This window comes from Tinamus guttatus, unplaced genomic scaffold (genome assembly GCF_059628265.1).
Source record: "Tinamus guttatus ecotype Peru unplaced genomic scaffold, ASM5962826v1 Tinamus_guttatus_pri_ptg000153l, whole genome shotgun sequence".
Taxonomy (NCBI): domain Eukaryota; kingdom Metazoa; phylum Chordata; class Aves; order Tinamiformes; family Tinamidae; genus Tinamus; species Tinamus guttatus.
In genome coordinates this window covers 1162756-1189087 of record NW_028288687.1, presented here as the reverse complement: position 1 = coordinate 1189087, position 26332 = coordinate 1162756, and the positions used below count along the sequence as shown (strand labels likewise).

Here is a 26332-nt window from a genome sequence, read left to right as displayed (position 1 = left end):
AGTGGAGATGTGCATCAGCACCTGGTCTGGACAACCATAGATTTTTGGTAGTGCTTTTTGGAAGCAGCAAAGAAAACTATATTCAGGCAATTGGAAACAACTTAGAGTTCCTGAGCTGAACTTTGAGCTTGATCCTAACGTTTGTTACTCTCGATGAGCCTTAACATCCGTATCTGACTGCACAGGGGACTGCAGGTGCTTAAGTCCTGTGTGTTCAGGCTATGACTTTGTAATAGCAGAATAAGAAACTGTAAAGTCTTTGTGTCCCTGCGTGTTTCTGCAAATGGGAAGAGCAGAGAGATGCCCTCGTGTTTTGTTTTTGCCACAGTTGAGAAATAAATATGGTGATCAGCCCGTGCTTGATAACAAGGTTCATGAGGAACATTTCTCAGAAATGCGAATTAAATGGAGGGAAAAAGTAAATCTTAAGATGGAGCTCAGAAATTTTAGGATGATTCGGGGAGAAGGTTTTTTGGTATCAAAAAATTGTCTGTATTGCTGGACGCCTTCAATATTTATAACTCTTTGAGCCTATAGATAAAAAGAAACCCCAGGTAGCTCCGGTTGAAGTCTCAGGCATTGGGTTCTGAGGACTGTGATTCCTCAGTGCAGTTCAATAGCATTTGGCTACTCGGCATGATGATGTTTGGAAGAGGTGCCGTGGTCAGTTATGCTGTTGTATAAGATTATGTAAGCCTTTATTTTTAAGGAGCTGAAAACTTCAACGTTACCAAATGGTGTAAGGAAGAATCTTTTGCAAAGCTTGTGAGTTTTATCTTGCAGCCTGCAGAGGTGCTGGGAGCCAGGGAAGTTGGGCATCCCGCCTGCGTTACCTTTGGCTAGCAGGAAGGTCGGAGCTTCTCTTGGTGCCCTAAAATCCTCCCCGGAGGTATTTTGCTTGCTAGTCTGTGTGCAGCTTGGGAGATTGTGATTTATTCAGAATTTTAGTGTGACGCATCAGCAATACTAAGTGGTCTGTGCCTTGTCTAGACATCTGACAAACTATTACAGTCATTCAGGGGAAAAGCAGTTTTCAGTAATTCCGTCTCCAGTTGCTGCTGCTGTAGCTGCTCGATGGAATTTGCTTTGGAGTTTGATTCTTACCAGTTAAACATTTCTTCAGCATGGAACTTTATATGTGTGCTGAGCTTCTGGATGAGGTCAAACGCAGGGCAGCCAGTCATTTTATGCTGTCTAGCTCTGTCAAATTGTCTTACATGAGTATAATACTGCCTTGGTTGCATAAGTAAGAAAGCTGCAAAGATATAAATGTCAAGATAGCCAAGTTCCCACGGAAGACTGGTTTAGAACTGGGACTTATATTAAAGCTCATGTTACTTGCTGGCCTAATTAAACTAGACAAGCCTTTGTACCTGCCAAATGTCTAACTAAAGTCTACGGCTGCATCTGTGCTGATGCAGCCTCCTGATAACAGTGGTATCTTGTCAGGTGTTTGCTCCTAAGGGGCCTGTTTCGGTGGGAGAAGATGCTTCCCTGGAGGGGCAGGCATTTATATAGCAACAGATTATGAAGCTGCACGAAACTTGTTTTGCAGCCTGGAAGACTGACTTATTTACGGAACGATGCTGTACCAAATTCACATCTTGTCAATGCAAGCAGCACCTCTTCTGCTCCTTAGTCAAATAAATTGCACTATAGCAGTAGCTAACGTGGGACATTGTTTTCCTGAAGGTCATTTTGTGATTTGCAGCATTTGATGGACTCAACTTAATGCAATTTCCTTTTTGTAACCGTTGTAGTCTTTTATTTACACTGGATTCTTATTGAACTATTTAGAAGTAAATGTATTTCTGAATGTACAATATGCTTTTTGCTTTCATACTTAGGAGGAGTCCCATTCTCTCCAGCATGTGAGCAGAAATCCAAGTGGCAAAGCCTGCTGGGACCTGATTATGAAGTTATGGTATGTTGTTCTTCAATAAAGCACACTGTTATGTGTTATTTCTTTAAATTACAGATTCGTGAGCTTAGCATTACAAGCTGTTTAGTATTTGGAACAGATCGATAATGCCACATTTTGTTTCCCTTAACTTCAAGGCTGAAATACAGGATTTTTTTACAAATATTATTCTGTTTATATAGAAGTTATTGTTTAGACAGGACCAGTGATTTAGGAAATTCAACTTTGCCTGTATTTATCATAGCGTCCACTTAAAATATTTGGCATTTTTATGATTTTGTTTATAATTTTTTTATTGGGCACTGGTGGAAAAAAGGCTCAGGGTATTACTCCCATGTTCCCAAAGAATTTTACAGTTTTATTCAAAGGATGATTTTCAAATGTATTGAAAGAAAATGAAGTAATTCAAGGTAGTGTAACTTTGTGGTGCTGGTGCCTATAAGCTGCTTGTTCATCTCTTACTGAATGATTACCTGGCAAAAGATTATTTACCTTTTGCAGATATGAATCATCATAAGGAGTTGACTGAAATTTTAATTCAGCACTGCTTTGCAATGCTATATTAGCTACTGAACACAGATAAAAGACTCCAGCCAACATTCTTTCCAAAGTCTTAACAAAATCTTACTGCCACCAAGAAAATATCTTGTTTGTCTTTTGCAATGCTTGTCCACTTGATTTAGAGACACTTATTTTTACTACTTAGAGTAGCTATCATTCCATTCTCTTGCTGGAAGATTTAAAGTGGCTTTAAGAACTGTCTTGAGAAACCGGCTCCTCTTCTTTCCATTAGCACTCTTTTAAGATCTGAAGTTCATATAAGATTATGTACATGATTCAATAAATCTGCTTCGCTACCCACTTTAGTTGCCTGGTATTCCCATTCTTACATTTCCAGAGTCTGATATTACTTCCCTTAGCATTATCACACTTCCCAGAGAGGATGAAAACCTGCTTAGTTTGTGGAACTGTGCATTTTTAATTCTTCTTTAACTGCCGCCAATAAAATGGCACAAGTGAAAATATTAATAATTAGTCCTTTTAAATAATAGAAAGAAACTGCTATTGCAGCCCACTTTGAGAGCTGCTTTCAGTTCTCCCAGTTTCTCTCTTCTGTTTGTACCTGTAGTCTTGCTTGGCCGTGGTCAGTGACAACATTTAGTTTGATTTCAGCCTAGTAGCTCAGTCTGACACTATCTTCATTCCTGTGTTTGGCTCCACTGAAACTGGCAGAGCACCCCGAGGGGACAAATTTGAGTATTTTCTGTGAGTACTTCTCTTAAAGGAAACTACTTTTGAAGAAGGGATTTAGGATCACCCATGGCTCCTGTGTTTTCTGGTTCTGTGTGGTAGCAGCTTTAAAGAACATAACTAAGATCTTGCTGTAAGAGAAGAGACCCTAGTACAGTGCCTGGGTAGGATTTATGGCTGCGTGGGATTCGCTGCAAGGTACCTAACCATGAACAGACATCAGAGGAGTCAGCGATTCATTTAGTTACAACTGAGTGCATATGAAATGCATTCTATCTGTTGGGAAAAGTACCTTAAGTACTGGGAAATAAGACTCTGGATACCATAATAAAAGTTCAGCTGGAAGAAGAAGCTGAGATTTTGTGTTGTTTTGTAGATACTTTAAGCTGGAAATGTCCAAAGGAGCCTGAAGGAAAGAGTTGCCTAATTTTACAAGGCTGTATCTTCCTGCATCTAGCAAGTCTAGCAGTCATTCCAAACATACTCAATTTCGGTATCCCAGGCTCCTACCCTAGGCCCCAGATTGCCATAGATTTAATCTTGCTACATTTAAAATTTGAGTAAATAACCTTTCTAAGGTTACAGATAGATAAACCCTGTTAAAGGACAGTGCAAGAAAATTGGTGATAAAGGTTATAGTCATTATATTGCAAAAAAAAAAAAAAAAAAAAAAGACCGTAAATCCCTTCAGCACATCTTGAAAAGAAAGAACGAACCTACATATATATTACTGTGCATTCAAATTTAAACCCCTTAAACTCATGCATTTCAAGCCATGTTGGAAACAGGCTGCAGAAGATAATGGTTAGTCTAGGTATCAGATGACTATGGTACCTGAAGTAATAATTCAAACTGTAGTACTTACAGGCAGGCTAGTTTAGGTAGTTGTGTCAAACATAATTGCATTTTGTGTTTGTACAAGACTGTTGAACTTCATGTTAAAATTGGCACTTGGGCTTCAGCAAGAATAACTTTGCAGTGTGCTAGTTGTGCATAATTGGAACGTTCCTAAATGCAAGTGTCAGATTTTTCTAACATTTGTTTAAAATTATTTTGCATCAATATAACTGTTTAAATGCATTTTATTTTACTCGTAATCAGATTAATTTTTTTGTTTGTTCGTTTCTTTTGCCAGGATTTATCATTCTGGTGAAGTTTTTATTGTGCTACTATATAAAAATGTTATGCTGTGTATTTTTTAGGTTGTGAACGTGGATATGCCTATTACAGATGATTCCCAGCTCCAGAAGTACTCAAAGGTAGGACTCACGAGATGTTTGCCGTGATATGTGGTATATGTTGGCAGTTGGACCAGATCTGCAGATCTGTATGTTTTAGAAATTTGGAGCGATTCCACTTTTGAGGGCCTTTCTTACTCTTCCAAAAGCAGCTGCTACTGAGCTGCTTGTCTTCTGGACTGGTCCAATACCTCTGTGCAGCATGGGCAAGTGCACCTGGAAAACCAAGCTCTGCGACTTAGTTGGAGCTTGTGGAAAGGTGTAAAGGAGATTCACACATGTACCATGTCAGCCTCAAATTCTTGAGGACTTCATTCCGTGGCAATTCAGTCCAGAATGAAGCCACCACCGAGTGGAGCAGAGTTGCTGCGTTAGAGAAATCCTGCTAGGAAGGGGCGCAGGCCTGAAGAAGCTGTGGTCACATTGGCCAGAGCTGAAATTACTTTTGCTCTTCTGAATCCGTTGGCTTGCTTTCAGGATATGTGTGTAGTATCCTGCATTACTCTTTTTTGGAGGTGTCTCAGTGAAGAAAGGCTGTAAACTCCTAATTGGGCATCATTGTGATGGGATGCCGAGGATCAGTGATTGGCTCCTTTTACTGGAATATCTAGAATAAAATAGAGAAGCAGCAAAACTGTCAGTGTTTCAACTTAAGTCATAAAAAGCCAGGAAGTTGCCAAACTGAAAGAGCAGATATGGTTGATTGCCTGCTTCCTCTGTCCCTATATTGCTGTCATTCTTCCTGACTTCTCTGGATAGTGTCTCAGTCTCATCCTGTTTTTCCTAATATTAACAGAAATACCTTGATGGCTGGAGGTTTCCCGCAGAAAAAAAAATCAGCTTTGTTGAAAACACCTTTTGTGTAAGATAGACTTTAGAGGGTACTTTTCTTCCCTGTTTTTTCTTTTTTTTTTTTTCTTTTTTCTTCAATATGATAATGTTATTTAAGAGCATAGTGGAAAATGCCTTTCTCCCAAAGGAAAGAGTGTTTTTAATTGCACAATCTGTTTGTATAGAGAAATCCTGGACACTTGTGCTGTAAAACAGTTGATGGCAATATAAAGACTTAATCATCTCACTATATGTTTAGTTTAACTGGTAGCTATTGAGTGCCTAGAGTGTAGTGTGTGCACAGATATGTTATTATATCTGTTTGTTTGCATATATAAAAACTTCCTTGCTACACTTATCTTTTGGCAGCTATTACCAATCCATACCTTGAGATTAGGAGTGGAGCTTGACACGTTCAACGGACACCATTACATATCATCCATTGCTTTAGATGGTCCAGCTGCAGCACTTGGCCTTCTGCGCCTGGAGGATGAACTGCTGGAGGTAAAAGCTCCCAAAATGAGAACTGTGTTTCTAGTTTGCATCCCCTTCTTAAAAAATGCTGTATTGAATTTTAGCTTGGCTGCAGTAGTAGTATTAGAGAGTTGTTGGTGGAAGTGGTTGAAGCAATACTTTGGAATTTAGAGTTCTCTCCTGCCACTTTTTCATTCCTCCTTTATGAACAAAACGGTGAGTTCTTGTGACCCCAAGTGACTTTCATGTTGGTTTGTGAAATATTTAACATGAGCATCAAGAGTCCGGAGGGCAGAGATAATATCTGCACTGAAAGTATTTGTGTCTGTGGTCCTTCAGTGTTCAGAGCAATTTAGCATTAGCTTTGGCGCTTTATGTGGTGGGTAGTCTTCCTTAATATTTGTCACTCCTGAAAAATTTACAACAGTCTCGGAATAATGGTTCCTGTTAAGCATTGCAACTTGCTTGTTGAGCATTGAAAGACAATTTGTGTGTATGAGCTAGTACATCAGTTTGTTTAAATATGTATAAAGAGGTATTGTGGCAGCTTTGAAGTAATCAGAATCGGACCAGATCTGATTGCTTAGGAAGGATATGCATTTAATATTATTAAAATAATATCTAAGTTATGTGCACGTATATGTATACACACACACAAATACAAAACTCCCAGAAAAAGTCACTTTGTATTGAACTCCTATTCTTGGTGGAATATTGTAAATATGAATCTTTTCCTACTGTATGCAAAGAACTTATTTAACTGACATAATTGGGAACAGAATCAGGCCTTCTGAAAGATTAATTTATGTTAGCGTTACGACTCTCTTGCCTTTACTTGTTGTTTACCCTTTAGCATCAAAAATTCATACTCATATCACTAAGACCTAAAACATTTTCTTCAGTTATTGCTTAATGGAGGAAATCTTGATTCCTAAAGGAAGGGATTAATGGAATGTTGAAAGTGTTGTTTAAATTCTTTGGCTACTAAACAAAAGCTTGTATACGAAAAGCAATAAAGCAGTGCTACAGAGTAATGTAGGAAAACTTAATTGTGTATTTTTAAGTTTTACTCACTATTGTGCAAGTTCACAGATTTGTCCAAAGCTAGTGAGCATAAACTTTTTTCTACTTTGTAGCTTAAAAAGAAAAAAAACCAACAAAATAAAAATGTGCTCTGGGGCTAAAGCTGTATATGCCAGGTTTGAGCCCAGAGTGTGTTTTTGCAGCCAAGTTATAAATCCCCTTAAGTAGGAGTTTGCAGTGGAAAAAGTGACAGCTCCATTCCTAAAAGAGGCGACTCTACCTGCGCCTGATACAGTGGGGATTAAAATGTGATCGGTAGTGACTTTTGTTCATTTGTTTTAATCCAGAGTGAGGCCGATGATGGATTATTTTTGGTAATGGGTTTGCATTATGAGAGAAGGTGTGGCATGTTCCCATTTTCTAATTTTAGTTGTTACTGTTACCATTACTTTTTAAAGAGTAAATTGCTTCCTCGTGTCCTTCTGGGTTTTGTTATAAAATTGCTAATAGAGCAGCTCCCTGGTGTGGGGCGGTCGCTGCGGGGGCGATCGGCACCTTCGCGGTCGGAGGCTGGGAGAGGAGAGCGGGAGTCCCCGGCGCCTGGGAGGGCCCAGGCGTTCGGCTCCATCCATCACCGCCCGCAAAGCTGGTAACTTTCCACCGTGCTGCCACTCTGGATGCATTAAAAAATCCTTACGCGTAGATACTTCTCCTTAAATAATTAACTAATGGATTAGCCTGATAGCTCAGCAGTTGCTGTAATTCTTGCAGGGGAAAAAAAAACCCTGACAGCTCACTGTGCTGCTTGGAGGGTGGTAATGCTGGATCTTTTCCTCAGGTGGGCTATAGAGTGAGAGGAACTCCTGTTTCTTAGCAGTAGAGGATATATTTATGCTATAGGGAGCACAAAGAAAAGACGGAAAAAAGAGGTGGTCTGAAAGAAGATGATTGATATGAAGTGAGATTGCTGAGCGGTCTGCAGAACAGGGAGGTGGAGAAGTCTATGGGTAGGCTCTGCCTTAAGTAGTTCTGCACACAGAAGTGGGTGCTGTATTTTCTAGGATCAAACTACATCAACATTTTAGTTTGGGCCTGGAGAGAAGTTTTGAAGATAATCTCCAATTACCCCCATTTATTGTGCTCTGGTTCACACTGGGGAGCAGTCGGAGACTCCGAGTCAGATCCTAAACTAGTGGTTGCCCTCCGGCCACCACAGGCGTGAGTGGCGAAGGGGTTGAGTCCTCTGCATCAACTGGGTTAAATCTCTGCTCTTTTGGGGCCGCACTACTCATCCACATAGGTGATGTTCACACCTATGGCCCCTACAGAAGTTCTGCTTTCCCTCTATTTAAAGATACTGTTATGGTGCAAGCAGGTGTAATCTCATATTGCAAATCATAAGAGGATAAATCATTGTTGTTCGAATTTTCCTTAAGAAGCGCAACTGCAATATCCCATTTTTAAAAGGTCTGCAGCTTATAAAATCCATTAACAGGATGGATTCCTTCCTAACCATGCTTGCCGGTCTTCTGTTGTCACTCTGTAGTTAAAGCTTGTGAGATTGTAAGCTTTCTCTTGTCATGATTTTCTGATGAATTGCATACTGTAATTGGTTTGGTTTTTATTATATAAACATTCTTGCTTATTTTCTGTAGGATCTTTTTCTGTTTCAACCGTTTTGTTGTATTTTAAACCTCTGACAGAGTTATGCTAAGTTTTATTTCATGTTTTTGATTAGGGCTTAAAAATCTGTATTTTCTTAAACAGTTTGGTATTTTTTTAAAGGAAACACTTAAGCCTGATGCTAAAAATCCAAAGCCAAAAGGCGTATGAGTGAAATAATGCTAGGAAAGATTTTGACCAGGAAAAGTAGCGAGCTGAAAATGAGGGCACACTGAAGAGAGCAGAAACCTGATGGAGCAGTGGTCACAAGCTCTTGCAGGTGGCAGTTAAGTGCTGTGGCAATGCATGCAGACTTCTGCCTCCACATGTTAATGGAACCACGCAAGCGTTGCTGGAACCCCTGCGTAGAACTGGACCCTCACCTGCTGCCAGGGAAAGACGGATACTTCTCGTGTTGGACCAAGCAAGCAAAAAAGGTGATGGGCAAATCTAGCTGACGTCCTTTTAGATATCAGTGTGGATGGGTGTTTTCTGTTCTGTGCAGGTAAATGGAGTTGAGCTGCGTGGGAAATCGCGCCGCGAGGCCGTCACCTTTCTGAAGGAAGTGCCCCCTCCGTTCACGCTCGTTTGCTGCCGGCGCCTGTCTGATGATGGCAGCGAGTCTCTTGTTGACGAACCCAGCGCAGCGGTTTTGTCCCCCGAACAAAAGGTAGGTTCTTCATCTGGTCCCTGTGCTAGAATGACACCAGCCTTTTGAAAAAGCAAATATTTCTGAGGTAGTAAAGATAGTTTTTGTTTTCCTTTTGTTGTTTGGTCTAGACCGCTTTTCAGTCTGAAAACAGCACTTCCTAGAATATGTTTATGGAGTTTTGTGAGGTAGTTTTATATTCATTTGTCATATAAAGCTCCCTTTGCCATTCACTGTGAGCTCCTAAGGGACTGCTGGTGTTTTCAGTGAAAGATACTTCATGTTTGCAACAGTGCAACTTTTCCTGCAGTTTTTACAGGCTAGAAACTTCATTAGAAACTTCTCTGTACTATAAATACAAGGTAGGTAAATCACTGAGCTAGCATGCTGACTATGTACATCCCATTCATCATTCTTATATTTAATAGGTGAGTGAGAGCTTTAAATTAATGCTAAATCACATCTTTGCACCATTAGCTGATTGCTTCCATGTTCTGAAAAAAGTTTTTCTGCAGAACTGGAAGAATATGAAACTTTGTGTTCCTTTGCATTGTGGAAACTGTAAAGTTCCCAGCTAAATCTTGTCACGTGTAATGGTTGTTCCTGTTTATGAAACATGTTTATGCCTTGGTTTCTTTTCTGGTTCAACACCCTCTAAGGTGAGAGTTCTAGGTGGACAATTGGAGAAGAAATATGGATGTTTTGTGGAAGAATACAGTTCAGGTTTTTTGTGAAAGGGTCTTTCCATTGCAATAGAGTTTGTTCTGCATTTTTTGGTGTTGTCTTTTACTGAACATTTTCCATGTGCATCCTTGTCTGTGGCAAGTATTTGACATAAGGTGATCCTGGTTGAAGGAACAAAGGTCTCCTCATTAGAGCTATCTCATGATATTTCTGCTTGCTTTTGACAAGAGTAACAAGAAAAAGCATGTGGGGAAAAAACATACTTTTGCCACATAGAAGTGGTCTGCACAGGAGGCATATTTGTCCAAAGAACTAGAGTTTAAGTGGTATGAAGTGAATAGTACAAGATTTTATGGCTTTTTTTGTCACTCCTTATATTCACATTTTATAAAGATTCTAAAGCTAAAACATACGTTTTAAGTTGGACAACGAAAGTGCCTCTTTTGGAAGATGCGTTTATGAAGCTGGTCTCACCCAGGGGAATTGGGTACTCTAACCTTTCCCAGTTTTTATGCTAAGACATAAATGTAATAAAATGCTTTCTCAAACGGGGTGTTAAATGTGTAGCTACAATATAGACTCTTCTCCACATGTAAGGCCACAAGTATCGGATGATATCTCTAATGTTGGGTCTTTTCATTAGCTGTGACTGGTTAAATCTTTTATGCTAAGAAATTTATTTTTCCTTTATGCATCTAATGGGACAGCTGAAATTCATCACCAAGTAACAGGTTAGTAATATTGTGACACTTAACTGGTACATGCAGATTTGTATGCCAGGTTGGGCCCTGATGTTCGAAATAGGCAGGCATAGTCCCCAAGGAATATCCAAGCAGCAAGCCAGAAAAGGTAGCAATATCTACAACTGGACTCATAATATTCAAAGAAGTTTAATTCCATAAAAAGTCATATTTTAGGGCACGTAGGAACTACTAGCAATCAAAATATTCGATGAATAATGCTTGTAAAGAACTGAAAACCCTGTGTTTTAACTAGAACTTTTGTTTTTCAGGGGAAGCCTGATGAAAGTTTTAATCCTGAGGAGGAAGAAGGGGAATTAGCCTTATGGTCTCCGGATGTGAAGGTTATTCAACTGGAGAAAGACAAAAATGGTCTAGGATTCAGCATTTTAGACTATCAGGTATACTTTTGCATATCACCAAATATGAAAAATCCTTTTGTTCCTTTGTTTTGCATGGTACTTCAAAATATTTAATGATGTCGTTGACTACTGAGTAATCGGCTAGGCTTTTGGAGCTAGTAGCTCTATAGGGAAAAGTAATTTATTTTGAGTCCAGCTCTATAACATATAGTATAGAGCTGTTCTATACATATATCATACTATGTAAATATTTTATACATATAGTATAGAGTTTATGCTAACCTAGTCTGACTATTGGATGCAATAGTGGGGAAAAAAAGTGAAAAGCTCCAACTCTTAATTCTGAGTTTAAAGCTAAATGATGGAGGAGTTGGGTTTCATTTCATTTTAATTTGGAATAACTTTTAAACAGTGAGAGCGGCAAGAGTATTTTCTTACATTTTGCAGTATAGTTTGCTGTTTATAAAAAAAAAAAAAAAAAAAAAAAAAATTAGTGCATCTTCTCTGACTGCCCAAATCGCCTTTCATTTATGAATACAGTATAGACCCATGTGGGTCAAGTCATGGAAAGACTGTCTTCAGCAGGGTTTGGATCAAGCCTTAAAATCAAAACTGACTATTTTCCAAAGCAGAGGTTGCAGAAGTAAACTTTTCATATGATTTCACATTGTGGAAAGTCAGGGCTGACTGGTGAACTAGTATTGCAGACTCAGTTTCTGTACATACAAATTTGCTTTAATAAGTTGCTTTACTTTCATAGCATAAGAATAGAGAGTAAAGATCCTAAGTAATGATTCCTTCCATTATGCTTCTCAGCTTAAACCATAAAACCAATATTTGAGATATGGATAGAATTTGCAATTTAAAAAAAAATAAGAGGAGTTGACTTTTAGAAGTCGCTCATAGCTTAAGACAATCTCTGAGAAGAAAGCCTCCTTTTTTAATGTGAAATCCTTTTGGCATAGGTCATACCCTTAAACAGTTAAGCTCCTTAGAAATCAAGGGAGAACTCCTCTGCCTGTGTAATCAGGGGAAAATTCTACTGAAATTAATAAATCTTTTTGCAAAATATTGGCCCCAATTAAGTGTATATGTAGAAAACCTCAAAATCTGAAGTCGGAATTAAATGTTCTTAATGCTTCTAGTCAATGCAATATTTTTATAAAACCTCTAGCAATCGTATTTATAAGGAAATAAAATAGCTGGATTAGTCTTCATAATAATATACACATCACATCTGAGTGCTGCCTGAACATTGTAGTTTAATAAAATGTATTCAATTGTTATGCATAAGTGTCAAGTGATATAAAATTCAATTATATTTTTGATACAATAAGACATGAATAGGGAATGGATTCAAATAAAAAAAAAATACTTGGAGTATTATGCAAAACCATTAATTCTATATTTTACCAGTGTGATTTAAGATTACTGAAAATAGATCCTGTTAGTCATTTTTGCTGACACATGTTGTGTTGCAGTGCCAGCTTTACAGTGGAGTTGCTAGGAGTCTTTACAGAGCAGTAATACGCAGATTTGCTTTTAAGTTCTCGTATAATCAGAATTAATGAAGGCTTTAATAACGGGCTTTTTATTTACTTATTTGCAGATGCAAATACATGAGCAATGTTGTGATACTTTCGGCTAAATTTAAATAGATTCTAATCAATTCTAAATGAGTGGTAAACCACTTAAACTCAGATCTTTAGAATTTCAAGAAATTTATGTATAAAGTATGCTCTTTGTTTGGGATTTGCCTCTTAGATCTCTTACACTTTTATCATGTGCAGATTAATTTTTATACAGAGATATCTGTAGCTGTGTGTGTAAATAACTCCATCCCATTCTTGCGGGCAAGGCAAAGATAATGAATAATTGTCTCCACTTAATTGGGGTGGGGAATGCGGTTACTGGGAGATTGTGCAGAATTCTTAAAGCAGGGTTTACCGAAAAGCAAAAAATTCCAGAGAATTTGCAGTTTAAAGGACCGCACACCTAACTCTGTTTTCTACTTTCCTCCTTTTGCACTTTTATCCTTTTTTTTTTAAATGAAGTTTTTTAGCCACTTATTCTTTATTTTGTGGGGAAAAAAATATAAAGGCAAATGCACTGCTAGAGCCATATAGCCCCTTTTCATAAAAGAGGAATATTCATATGGTTACTCAAAATGAGCCAAATGAAGAGGGTTGTTCACCACGCGTGGCTTCATGCGTCCAAACAAGATGCCTTGGTGAGAGACCTGTGTCCGTAGCCTCCCTTTGGAGTTGATGGAGGAGCCAGGGGCAGCAGAAGTCTTGGGAAAAGGTGATGGGAGCAGGAGAGCAGCTCCTGGTGCTCCAGTTGCCCTGCCGAGAGCCTCTCTGTCCCTGCACTGCCTCTTGCAGAGACTCAGGGGCATCACGTAGCCAATGTGGGGGTGATGTGACTATTCCTCTAGGTTTCTAAGCTCCAAATGTGTTTGTAGCATTTGGTTGAAATGAAACTTGAGAAATTCCACTGGAAGTATTTAAAGTAACCCTGCAGAAGGGATAATTGTGATGCACTGCTACAACACCTTATCTCCCACCTCCATGGAGTTGTGATAACACCACAGCAGCACCAGGGTACCCCACCGCGTCTCGGTCCCTTCTCGTGGTATCTGCAGGACTCCAGGAGCCCCGAAATCCGGCTCCTGGAGCCGTGGTGCGGTCAGGGCTGTTGTGGCACTGATCAAAGCCAGATGCTCTGCAGCAGGGAAGGAATGTTAAGCAATTAGGGAACAGGGTGCTGCACAACTTTCTTCCCCCTGCTTTCCATTAATGTGTGCTGTTTGTGTGAAAAGCAGGAGGCTTTTTACCTTTCTCTGTTAATTTTAATGATGGAGTTGGCCGTGATGCCGAACGTTCTCGTTATAAGACCACTTAGAGCATTAATCGTCTTGTTTTCTCCAAACCGTCTTCGGGCTCGGCATAAATGTGCCTCAATTGTCTCAAATGTTGCAGTTTCCAAGCCGAGCTCTGAAAAACGGTGTTAGTAAAAACTCCTGGTGATGTCAAATAGGGACTGGAGTACTTAGAAACCTGAATGCTGAGATCGAGAAATTATTACTCTGCCTTATTAATTTTTAATGGTCTATCTTTCTAATAATGTTTCATCTATCAAATAAATGATAGGCATATCCCAGATGACTTGCAGGATATTCCCAGAAATGTACAAACATAATTCCAATGTCTATATATTTTAATGAACTAATTACAAATTAATTATCCCAATTATGTGTAATCAATAGTATTTCTACTTTGTCCTGTGTCATCTTTTTTTCTGTCTTTACAGGTTTAAATGCTCAAAGCGGAGCAGCCTCCTTAACGAGGTCCTTGAAGGATCTCATTAAATTTGTGCTGTGATTACAGGAACAGAGGAGGCTGAGCATTTTTGCTGTGGTAGAACAGTATTTATACAGGATAACGCCCAGCTTCAGATGATCGCTCTGTATAAAATGATTTTTTTTTGCTCTTTTTGCCCTTTTTTTCCTAATTGTGCTTTAGGAAAGGCGAACCCCAGGCGGGCGCAGGAGCCTGTCCCCGCGCTGGCCGTTAAGGAGGTGTGCGGCTCGCTCGGCCCGCCAACTCCTGCGCCCCGCAAGGGGAACCCCCTCCCTTAATTTCCTTGTAATTTCACTTGGAGAAGTTGCTCTTTTTTTCACCTCTTAACTAACTTTTATGTAGTGTTGCTGGCACATTTAGCGGCAAGCATGTTTTGATGGTGAATGAGGGACCCAGCCTGCTGTTTGCAAAGTGCTCTGGGATCCTCGGTGATGCAAGGGGCCGTGTTAAGTGTGTTTATTGTTCTTTGCCAATAGATGTGGAAGTATCTCGCTTATTAGGGACTTTGTCTAGCCTCAAGCTAAACCTCCTAGCCGGCAAGGAAAGAGGTAAGGCGTTGTTAGTGAGACCAGTATTTCTTTTTGTTGGAAAGAAAGCAAAACAGAAGAGGGCATGGTGTGTCAGTAGGTTAAAACAGAGGAGAAATGTTGTATAAAAACAACAGTGCTCCCCGGGGGTTAGACTGAGCGGGGGAAAAGCACACGAGACGGAGATATTTAGAGAGCGAAATGATCAGAATGGTATAAAAGCTACTTTGAGCAGCCCTGAAACAGTGTTTAGCCAAGACCTGATGCGTGCAGCTGAACAGACCCTGTCAGCAGCGTTTTACAGAAATATTGGAAAAACCGCAGGTAGCTGAATTGCAGATTTCTTGAGGCAGTATTGACCAGAAGGTAACTTGAATGGTCTGATGAGCTTTTATCAAATTAAACAAAAAGCTGAATGGACTTTATGTGGAGCTTAATTTACTGTGCTTTGAAGTCAGTATTTTAAAGCATCTGTTTTGAAGTGCCTGCAACTAGAGGGGCCGGGGAGGGTTGGTGTTCCCCAGGGCTCCGGGGTAGCGCGGGCTCGAGGGATGGCCCGGCCGTGGGACGGGGCGCCTGTGCCCAGCTGTCCCTCACCATGGGCTGAGTATCTGCCCCTCCGTGCGGGCAGGAGAGGTTCTTCCACGTGGGATTCATGGATGGTGCAGCAGGAAAGGTGCCTGCATCCCTGGGCTGCCGCTCAGCGTGCCCGTCCAGCAGTGGGGCTGGCACAGCCGTCGCGTTTCTGAGCTGGTCTTCATCATCACCAGCCAGTTTTGTCTTGGTATTGACCCAAGGCCTTTGGTGCTACACGTTCGGCAGGTTGTGTTTTGCCCTTCTCCCAGGGAGTGTGGGTAGCACTTTTACTTTTTCATAACCAAGTAACTGCGTAGCCATTTTCAACAGGAAGCAAAACCATTCATGTATCTCAATCTTTCCTTTTTTTCCTTCGTGCCCCAAACAAACAAGCTCCAGATGTAGATTTACAAAAAGCTGACTTATTGTTTGCAAAAGGTGGTATCCAAGTAGCTATTTTTTTCTTTCTGGGGTTTGTTCGTTAGTGAGAGGTGGGCTGGAATGATTTGACATGTTGCTGGCTAAACATTTGCCCTCTTGTGGTAATTTGAGCTTTGTCTGTCTTGCAGTAAGTTTGTTATGAACAAAGCAACATATTCATGTCCTTGTTGAGCACATTTCTACCTGATTATGTGATGGAAACCTGTGGCTTACTGGTAAAAGCTGCACAGCTGTATTAAAAAGCAGTTTTACAATGGCTATCAGCTTGGGACTAGGAAAACTGATAAAGGCAGCTTCTCTCCCATCTCTACAACCCATCCACAGTGATTAACATCAAAGTTGTTTAAGTCTCAGTACCAACTGTGTTGGTACTCATCTCCAAGGATTTGCCCCTTTCCCTCTATGGGAAAGTTCTGCATCCTTTATCATATTAAGCCGCTTCATTTGTAAAATAGTTCTTGGTAGTGTGTGTTGAATTGAATTCAGTGTAGCTTTTTGAAAAATTCTCTCAAAGTTCAGCTTAAATACTACTTTTCAGGACTGAAAAGCTGGCGAATGCAGCTGAGCACATTCCTGGTGAAGTTTCTAGGGTGTTCATGACTTCCAAAACTTTAGTACAGCAGTACCAGCAACCACTTTAATAAGAAATCAAAGAGACTGCGTATCCCAGCATGAGATACAGAGGAGATATACAGGGAGAGTAAAGAAGCTGAAGAACTTGCATGCAGGAAGTCACAGCAGGGCTCGAGTTGGCTGCCCTGGAGCTGGGCTTTTGAGGATCATCGGGCTGACTCTTTGGGTGAGAAGGTAGGAGCATGTCCTGCCCGGAGGGGGCTGTGGTAACATGGAGGTGGCCCTTCTCCAGACCCCATCTTCTGAGAGCTGTTACAGCCATTGCTATGGTCAGTACTCGAGTTTGCTGAGAAATTGGAGCATTACTTAAAACATCTGTTTTTCTCTGGTTTGTTGCATATCCTTGAAATAAATACTAAGCAGTATTATTAACCTTTAGAAATGTTTTCCCTATTCCCCCCCAAATCTACCAATCTGGTTGCTCTTTTTCATTTCCTGCTAGAAAGAATAGCTTTTAATAAAAACAAAAAAACCTCAAACCAAAGAAATTCATTATTATTCTGCAGATGTCTTCTGCCTGCAAAAGAAGGCGAGAATTTAAAGGGCCAAAACTGCAGCTAGATTTTCAACTAGACACTAAGAAAATCTGAACAAGGGTAAGATTATGCACATGAGAGACAAAACTCAATTATAGAGTGCTGCTGATAGAGGGACTGTGCCAGTTTTCCTGTGAATTTGTGGAGATAGCAGAACAATGAGCGTTTGAAAGCTCCACCTCGGCAGCTCTCAATCTGTTGCACCACTTCCGTGCTGATGCAATTCGAGGGGCATGTTGGTGCTGATGGATGAGCATGAGGAATTCTGGAAACTCTTGGAAGAGGTTTCCTGCTTTGTTAATGCTGCCCCCCACATCCAAATACTGTTGCACTTGGAGCTTTTCAATCTTGCTCTCACTGCCTTTCACTGCTGCCTTGCAATACTCTGGACCCCTTTTGCTTATCGGTCTCCTCAGCTCTCCATAGCATTGCAAGTCATCTTTATCCCAAGTCACTCTTTGCAGATCTGCGTTGCAAATATGGTCTGCTCTGTCTCCACGCTTTTATTTAGGAATATTTGCCGTAGAAAATTGTCCATAATTCATCTTTGTGGTTTATGATGCAAGCTCTCCATAAAGAGAGGTCTAAGTTGTCTGAAAACGCATATGCACTTCTGTATACTGTTAAGAGTGTTGAGGTCAGCACAGCAAACTGGTAGAAATGCCTACTTGGCTTACGTGGCAGTTTTCTTAGATGAGGGATAATTTGAATTTGACGTGGACCAAACTCAAACTGTGCATTAAGGCCATTGACTATAAGTTATATAGGTGATACCATTCATATTTTTTTTCCTTGGCTCATTGGTGTGTTTTTCCTTTGTTCCCAAACTTCCCTATTCCTTCCTTTATCCCTCTACACAGTGGGTTTCCTCAATTTTCCCTAGTTTTGTCTTTAATCTCTATGGGTTTTCCCTGTAGCCAACATGCTGAATGTTGCTCTGGAGTTGGAATGTGTGAAGGGTAAGACATTAGGGGAACCCAGTCAATGTAATCCTTGTGGCTTTAGCCCTGAAGGTGCCTGAAACCATGGACTGAGTGAAAACTCATGGTGACATGTACCTGAGCCCACTGCGCAGTGAAGCTTTTGAAACCACCGTGTCTTTTTTTTCCCCTTTTTTCTTTTTCATTCCTTTGCTTTAGGTCATTCTTTGGAGGCACTTCAGTCCCCGCTGTCTCCTGCACGTGCTGCCTCCCCGGGAGGTGAAGGCTCTCTGAGCAGCATCGCCAGCTCCGTGCAGCCCACGCTGCTTGGAGCAATTCACGGCTCCATGTTCCTTCTTGCTGTGGAGACTGATGTGATTTCAGGTCATAGATGATGAAAGCCCTGTGTGGGAAATGGTTGTGCCACCCACTCCTCCCATTTCCCTGTTGTTTATCTTTGCACCTTGGGGTGTGGCTATGGATGTTTCATCTGTTTTTTTTTTTTTTTTTTTTCCCCACCCCTTCTTTCTCTGTGGTTCCCTGTTTCTTTGCCGACGTTTTCCAGCACCAGAAGTTTTGATTAATGCTGGCAGCACTAAAGCTTCTGAAATACATTGCTCCGTTCCTTGCCTGCAGATCAATAAATACTTGCACTTTATTTCCTGTGCTTTGCTTTACATCACCAAGTTCAGCCTTCTTCCTTGAATACTCTTCCGTGCTAAGGTTTGTATTGCTTTAGCACATCAGGTCGTGGCTTATTTCTTTGGTACACCTAGATGCTGTTTGTGTTGGGACATCTTCTCCACTGGCCATTCCTAGGCCTGGGTTCCGTCAATGTGTTGGAGTGGGTCAAGAGAAGCTTTGGACCTTGACTCTCGGTGCTAAGAAGATGCCTCCTGAGGGAGGGAATTGGTCCTCGTGGTTGTTCTTCCGTCCTCCTTGTTCCCATGGGGAGGTCCCTGGGCCTTTCAGAAGGATGTAGGTATCTTTTGGCTCTTGCATCCAGCTGGTACTGCCCCTCTGTATGTGAAGGGCAGCTCCTTGAGAGGAACAAGTAGGCCTTAAAATGGGGACATGAGAGAGTGTTTGGAGTGATTTCCCATCAGCTGTGCGTGCAGGTAGATGGCTTAGAGCACAGCTCGGCCTCGCTCCCACCTAGCAGTAAGATGAAAAGAAATGTTTGCGTTCGCCTTCGTTCCTTTTGTTCAGGCTGTGCATGTTCCTCATTACCCACACTGTGCTGAAGCAGCGGTAGGAGCCTTGCAGTCTGGTATCTTATTCGATTGCAAACTGAAGAGTTTTAAATATGTATATGTATGTTAGACCTGGACGTGGTCCCATGCAAAATGTAATGAAGCTGGGTTACTCTGACCTCTGAGCTCCAACGTGTGTTTGTTTTGGCTCTCTCGCAAAAACCTGCAGTATACAAATTGGCACTTGTAAAATTGTTCAGATAAATCAAAACTGGTACAGAAAAAAAGTTTCAAACTGTTTCTTTTGGGCTCCTTTGCCTTGCTATTTTCGCTGTGTGTTTTCAGAGGAGTGTTTTTGTGGCAGCAGGCAGTTTGTTGCTTGAAGAGAGCTAAAATATTCTAGGAAGTCGGGCTCGCTGAATTTAGATCTCAAGTGCTGCCAAAACTAATATAGCCTGAAACTAAGTGAGAGTGACTTTGTGCAGTAAATGTCAGTCACCCGCTGCTTTGTCCCGCGTTTTCATGCGAACCTTTAGGACAGGAAAACAAAAGCAGCCCCCCGAAAACGCGGTAGCGGCTCCACGGTGTGTGAGGGCTGCTCCCATGGCTGCTGGGCAAACTGGGCCGCACTGGAAGCGCCGGAGCTGCTCCTGGCCTGCAGTGCCCTCTGACGGCCCCGGCGGAGATCTCCGGGGCGGGTAACCCCCGCGAAGGCGGCAGCGGTTCCGAGTTTAGTTTCCCAGGATGCGCGACACGGGTGATCCCTGTGGGTCGCATTTGCGGTTGTGTTTCCTAGGGAAGCCGCGTGCGGATCCGCGGCGCCCGTGGGAAGGCCTGGCGGAGCGGCCGCGGCAGGGCCCGGCTTGGGGAGAGCCGTCGTGCAGCCCGGGATCCCGGCGTCCCAGAGGCAGCAACTGCCGTGGCCCCTGCCTGGCTCTGCGGCGCTAATCCAGAACAAACGAGGCTCTGAAAATACGGAGGAAAATTTGACACCTGGGCTCCAGGAAACACTTGTGCATTTTGATGAGGAGTGGTAGGGGGGAAGGGAAAGCCCACGGTTCAGTGCTGTTAAATATATGGTGTGCTAAGTGTGAATAAAGGGCGACTATTTTAAACAAGTTCATATACTCTGTGGCTGGCTCGAGCACAAAGGGAAGGACAACAGCTACAACATACGGGTTCCTTAAAGGGTTACTGGGAGGCCACGTCCTGGGCTGCTGGGAGTGCGTTGCAATGGTCAGCTTTGATCACTTGTATAAGTGGCGATTTTTGGATATGTAATCCTTTTAAAAAAAAATAAGAGAGCTTGTCTTGGCTCTTAGGAGCGAGGAGGTTTTGCCTTGTTGTAGCTTTACTCGTTGGTGCTGTTACTTTAGGAACTTCCTTGCTCCTACAGGATTCCTTGGCGCAGTACGCGGAAATTTAAGTTCTCTGTGGACAGGCCAAGCCCCTTTGTACCCCTTTTAAAACACCTGCCTCAGGCAGAGGTGCCACTGTGATGTCCCCGCTCCTGCACGCGCTCCATTGCCGCTGCACAATCCTGCAGGGAATCCAACTTCCTTAAACTCCTCAGGTCGAGTCCCTTCCGTAACCCAGGGGAATACCCCTACAGCAGCATTACCTCTCTGTTTTTAGTCCGTTTTCCTCCCAGCCTGTAAATTCTACTTGGTTAAATGAGCCTTTTACATCAAAAAAGTGACTGAACCCTGGTCCTGCCAGGACTAAAAATCACAGTGATCTGGCAGCTTATCACGAGCCGAGGCAAAGGAGCCCGGAGCCTCAGGGTAGGTGTGTGGACCCCACCAGTGTCCTTTGTAACCCGGTGTGGAGCTAGTGGCTCTGGTCACGGAGACGTGGCCCCTGGAGCCCCCCGGGACACCCCTTTGGACACCGTTGCAGTTGGAGCCTGTTTATCAGCCTGCTGCCAGCACTGGCGTCTGCTAAAAACAAAGCCAAAGCACCTGGTCTAGTTGTATTTACAAGATGTGAATACAAATTCAGTGTTTGCTGTCTTGTTTTAGCAGGTCTTGTTTAACAGGGCTCCTTTCATTTAGAGGAAAGCCCTAAGACAACCCCCCTAAAAAAACCCAAAACATTCCTCCTCTTTTAATAAGAGATCAGGGTGCAGGGCACAGCTGTGACAGCTTCTGCTAATTTGCAGAGAATATGCATTAATGATTACACCTTAGGATTTGGTAGGTCTGTATTTTCAAAAGCGATTTTTATTGCATTCCTGGTGGCAGTCGTTGCTGGTGAGGAAGGTTGAGCTTTTCTGCAGCGCTGCTCGACTTGCTGAACTTAACCCTGTCGCTGGGTCGGCTGCGTTGCTCTTCTCTTCCTGTACAATAGCTCCCTCTGCTTGAAAACAGAAGTGTAATTAGATCCTATAAAAGGAGGCCTCTATTTTGCATTTGCCAGTTCAACAGTTTTTAATATGGCCCTTTTTTAAGATTTCTTTTGCAGCTCCTCATAAGGCAATTCCAATGTGTGGCTTATGGTCATGCATGTGAGGTGTTGAAGCTTTACTACATAGGAGCTCTGTAGGGTCTCTGTCCATTTTAGATGAAGATTAGAGCAGAATGGAACCCTTTCAGTAAGATTTAAGTGAACTGTAACCTGCCGATTTCAGTGAAAATAGGAAAGATTTCTCAGAAATACTGTGGTTAGGCCACTTAGGAGAATCTGGTGGTGAGATTCCACTTGAGTGTCCTACTTGAGTGATTCTGATCTGGGATCGAAAAAGCTTTGGATCAGATAGAACAAGAATTTGAACTTGGTTCTCCCACGTTCTCAGTCACTGTTTTACTTGCGAATTATTGGCATCTTATCTGCAGCAGGAAAGATGAGTGCTGTGGGTGCTGAGTTGTGGTTTTTTTTTTTTTTTTTTCTTTTAGACAGTATAACTAAGCCAGCAAAAATCATAGTATAAATGCTGTAGTGTCAGCAAAGGTGCAGTTTTGCTGGGAGAGAGTTTGCCCGTTTAGGGAACCACCATAAACCTTGTTTGCAGGGCGAGATGAAGCCATGTGGGGAGCCCTTGCTGGCTGAGTCTCCTACCGCAGACACCGCCTCACTTGAGGAGTCCAAAAGGCTGTGTTTATTTTGCAGCAGAACAGGACCAAAAACTCTAAAAATCCCCAAAGTCAGTGTCAAACGGAGTGTTTGTTCCGCGGGCAGCTGTCGTGGGGAGGCACGTGGCGCTGGCGGGACGGGCCGGCAAAGCCGCCACTGTTTGTCCACAAAGGGCAGCGGGGACTGTTTACAGCTCCAACACTCAGCTCTTCAAAGCCAATTTGGCCGAATAAGAGAGAATTATTACTAATGTATAATATTGGCCTTCATTTTCAGCATAATTCTTCCTACTGACCTCTAATTTAGACTTCTCTAATTTGGGGCGCTTACAGATGCTGCATTCATTGCCTCATATGTTTGCACATTCTTAAAAGAAAAGCTCCTTTGGAAAGCAATGCATAGTTGCATAAAAATAAAGAGTTAAAAAGCCTTCCTGTTTTCAAGTCAACACTGAGGTGCTGAATTCATGGTGGTCTTTGAGTTGAATTTTGCCCTTTTTGATCCCTCCCATGGCCTGAATGAGATGCAAGTCCTGAGGGAAAAATAATATATTATTATGCAGTTGAAAATACACTGCATACCAGGAGCACTTACAAACTTTATGAGCACTTAGTAAGGGGGAGAAAGGGTAGTTTTAATCCTAGAAAAATAACCTGACCATATATTTTGTGTATCTTTCAGCCACTACATAATAAATTTTGATCATTTTACTGCATTGAGGATGTATTTTTTAAATGTAATGACTGAATATTTGATAGAAATGCTACATGGTACAGTGCAAAGGTAAATGTTGGGAAAAATCTAAGTGGGGTGAATATCTTCATATCAATTCACAGTCTTTCCAGTGTGTATAATATATTTGGGATTTTTTTCTTCTTTTCTGTTTCACATTACTGTCTTCATCACTACGTACTCCTGCTGCCAGCCTTCCTTTCTTAAAACTCTAAGACTTGACTGTATTTGTAGACTGTCTTTTTGAATGTCTTACCAAGGTTCAGTTTGGTAGCATAAAACAGTGTTTGGCAGCTCTGTATATATTCAAAATAAAGAATAAACAAATCACCTTTTTGTTGGTGGGGCTGTTTTTTTTCTTTTTCTAGGATCCCTTAGATCCGATGAAAACAGCCATCGTGATCAGCTCTTTGGTGGCAGGTGGAGTAGCTGAGCGTGGAGGGGAGCTTCTGCCAGGTGACCGCTTGGTTTTTGTAAATGAGAAGTCTTTGGACCGTGCCACGTTAGCACAGGCAGTGGAAGTGTTGAAATCTGTGCCACCGGGTACAGTTTCTCTTGGAATCTGCAAACCTTTGGTGGTAAGAGCTGATTTTAATTTTTTTCCTCCTCGTTCTGTGATATGCATTGACAGTGTTGCTGTATTTTTCTGGGAAATTCAAGGCAGAAGTATGTATACATGTAGAAAACAGCAAAGTTGCAATACATGCTCCATATACACATACCAAAACTCCAGACAGCTGAAAATATGTCAGGACATGAAAATATGCATGGGCAGCTATATATCCAAGAAGTCTGACTGCAAAACCAGTGTTCTCGAGCTCTTCTGAAGGAACGTGCAGATGGGATCAGAGGATGTGTCTGGGCAAAGCTGGATGTGCACTGGCCTGAACACAGCTCTATTGTGGTTCCAGCAGTTTGGCAAATCATTTAAATATGTGCCAAAGCCATTTCTCTCCAAGACGATGCAAAGCGCTTGCTTAAGTTCCACTGACATCAAAGAAACTTAATCTGTTTGAGGTCAAGACTGTAAATTCAAGTACAATTTCCTTTCTCTGGACGCAGGGCTTTGGAGCAGACAGTAGTTTACCTGAGAACACTGCTGCATTGTTCATCAAGGGCACCCAGGCAAAATTAATTAAAGTAAAGCACCATCTAATAGAAAGTGCTTGTAATTCAAACTGATAAAGGAGTGGTGAAATAGGAATGCTATTAGGAAAGGCTGTTAAATACATTCTTTCCTTTTTTTTAAAAAAAAAAAAAGAAAAAAGTTTTATTTTGATGTTCATATCCTTGTATTTGTTGTCTTGTCCTAAATTATTTTTACTATATATGTACTGGCATCTTAAAAGAGTAAAAACTATTTTGTTTACCTTCTCCATTTCTGGGACCTCTTTCTTCTTCTTTAATTTTTCTCCTCTTTTACAACTGTGACTTCTCTCTTCATTTTTTTTGGCAACGTGGAATTTTTTTGGATGTGTTTTCCTGACTTAGCGTTTCTTATTGCCTTTCTTAGGGAGAAAGCAAAGATGACATGTGCAACATGGATCCCAGCAATGTTAAAACCAGCCCTGGATCTCCAGAATCAGTAGATAATTTCTCAATAATACTTGAAGCACCACAGGTATTTGGCTACTTTTTTGGTTCAACTTAAGTTTTTAGGGGCAACAAATAGTTTTAAAGTCAGAAAACAGAAAACTTCAATTTTGTATGGAGGTCAGTTTTGAATCTGTGATTAACTTGATAGCTGTTAGAGCCTAATTTAGATGGAAATCTTAACAAGACTTAATTGTGCTGTGAACACTAAATGGTGCTTACAGATGCAGATTCTGGGCTTTATTAAATTTATTATATTGTTAAAATACCTCAGGTTACCTTGGATGTGAAATAGGAATGCTACATTACTAGTAACCTCCTTTTTTCTCTCTCTCTTTTTTTTTTTTTTTTTTTTTTTTTTTGCCTTTGGCTTTTGGAAGAAAGTAAAATGTGGAAGCAGAACACATGTAAGGAAGCAAAAAATAAAATCCAGTGTACAATGCAAGCTTTAAATCTGTTCTTCATAGACTTGCTATGAGCTCTTGAGTAATTTCTTTAATCTCTTTCTCAGTTACTCTCATATTTTTGAGTAATCTGTTTATTACGGGAAGCTAAGGCACTGAGGGTAGTGAGAAACTCAGATAGGAGGGTAATAGGCAATACCATTGCAATGCTGATCTGTGTAGGATGAGAGATGTGGATCTTTTTGGATTTCCATCTGCTCAAATGCTTTGCAAACATAAAGGAATTCATCTTGGTAACTGCGTTCTTTTTAAACTGAAAATTAGTAAAGGATCATCCAGAACTGCAACTTGGTGATAAAAATAAATTCTAAATTTCCATGTTAACATCTTAGGCCCACCTACCTGTCTTTAAACAGAACCAATCTTAAACACAAACCAGTCCATAATACTGCAGCAATAATTAGAATGACCAAGAGAAGCAATATGATGTGGTAGAGGTAGATATCCCATCTAGAAATTAGCCTGGCCATCGTCTTTGCTGATTTTCATGTTACAGAATGGAGCACCAGGGGTGTTCTTGATAGATAGTTGTCCTCTGCCAGCCCAAATAGCTTCTCTACTTCATAAAACAAATCTAATGCTATTATTTTAAATATTTTCTTCAAATAAAAGACCTGCTGAATGCAGAGACTAGAATGATCAATTTTTATTTTATAAAAGTAGAGATATCTCGCTGTGTATTACCTTATATACCATGACTTTGGCAGGAACTTAGAGATATAAAATTTCCATCCATTTATTATCCTATCCACTCGTATAAGCGCCAAGAAGGGTGCGTCATGATGGCCTGCACCGCTATGTTGTGCCGTAGCGCTGACAAAAAAGGCTTTTTTTGTTAGGAAAAAACTATACAGGAACTCAAGCCTTTTCTCTGCTGCAACGTAGACTTTACTGTCGTATTTGCGGTGCTTCCTGCGCTGTTGGTAGCGTCTGCTACTGCAGTGCAGCAGCGTGTGATTACCCAGGGCTAAGTGCTGTATCAGGAGATGGGTGATACAAATTGCTGCTGGTCTCGGGGCTAAGTCAGCTCCGTTATATAACGCTGGAGTTGGTGCCTCTCGCAGAGGAGCAGGGCTCAGGGAGCGGTGCCGCTGGAGTGAAATGAGACCCTTCAGACCGGGTACTTTTTCATACAGAAGACAACAGGGCAGATGCATTAAAGGAATATTTAATGCCTTTGAAAAATGCGGTGACTTCTGCATTGCTGATGTTCTGTGCTTGTGCTGGCCAAGGCTGCTGCCCTGTTCCTGCTGTGCTCGCCTGCCTCCTCTTTTCTATCTGGACTAACCTACCAAAACAGGATCCTGGTTTGGAGAGAACGAAGCCCTTTGGGGAGTCTGGGAACGGGCAGGAAGGAGCTATAAAACACTTGGGATCAGTACCCCTGAATATGTAGCTTTGGTGCTTGGGAAGGTTTGGGAGCAGCTCCTTGGCGGCCCTTGGCAAGG

General features: G+C 41.5%; 1 protein-coding gene across 1 annotated transcript in view; it reads left to right on the top strand.

Moving 5' to 3' along the window:
• PATJ (PATJ crumbs cell polarity complex component) overlaps positions 1 to 26332 on the top strand; it is a 129782-nt gene that overhangs the window by 19819 nt on the left and 83631 nt on the right. Inside the window, exons 11-17 of the mRNA XM_088522420.1 lie at positions 1848 to 1924; positions 4375 to 4431; positions 5611 to 5745; positions 8906 to 9070; positions 10746 to 10874; positions 23196 to 23405; positions 24341 to 24448. Of these exons, the coding sequence (XP_088378546.1) occupies positions 1848 to 1924; positions 4375 to 4431; positions 5611 to 5745; positions 8906 to 9070; positions 10746 to 10874; positions 23196 to 23405; positions 24341 to 24448 (881 nt within the window). The remainder of the gene's footprint in view (positions 1 to 1847; positions 1925 to 4374; positions 4432 to 5610; positions 5746 to 8905; positions 9071 to 10745; positions 10875 to 23195; positions 23406 to 24340; positions 24449 to 26332) is intronic.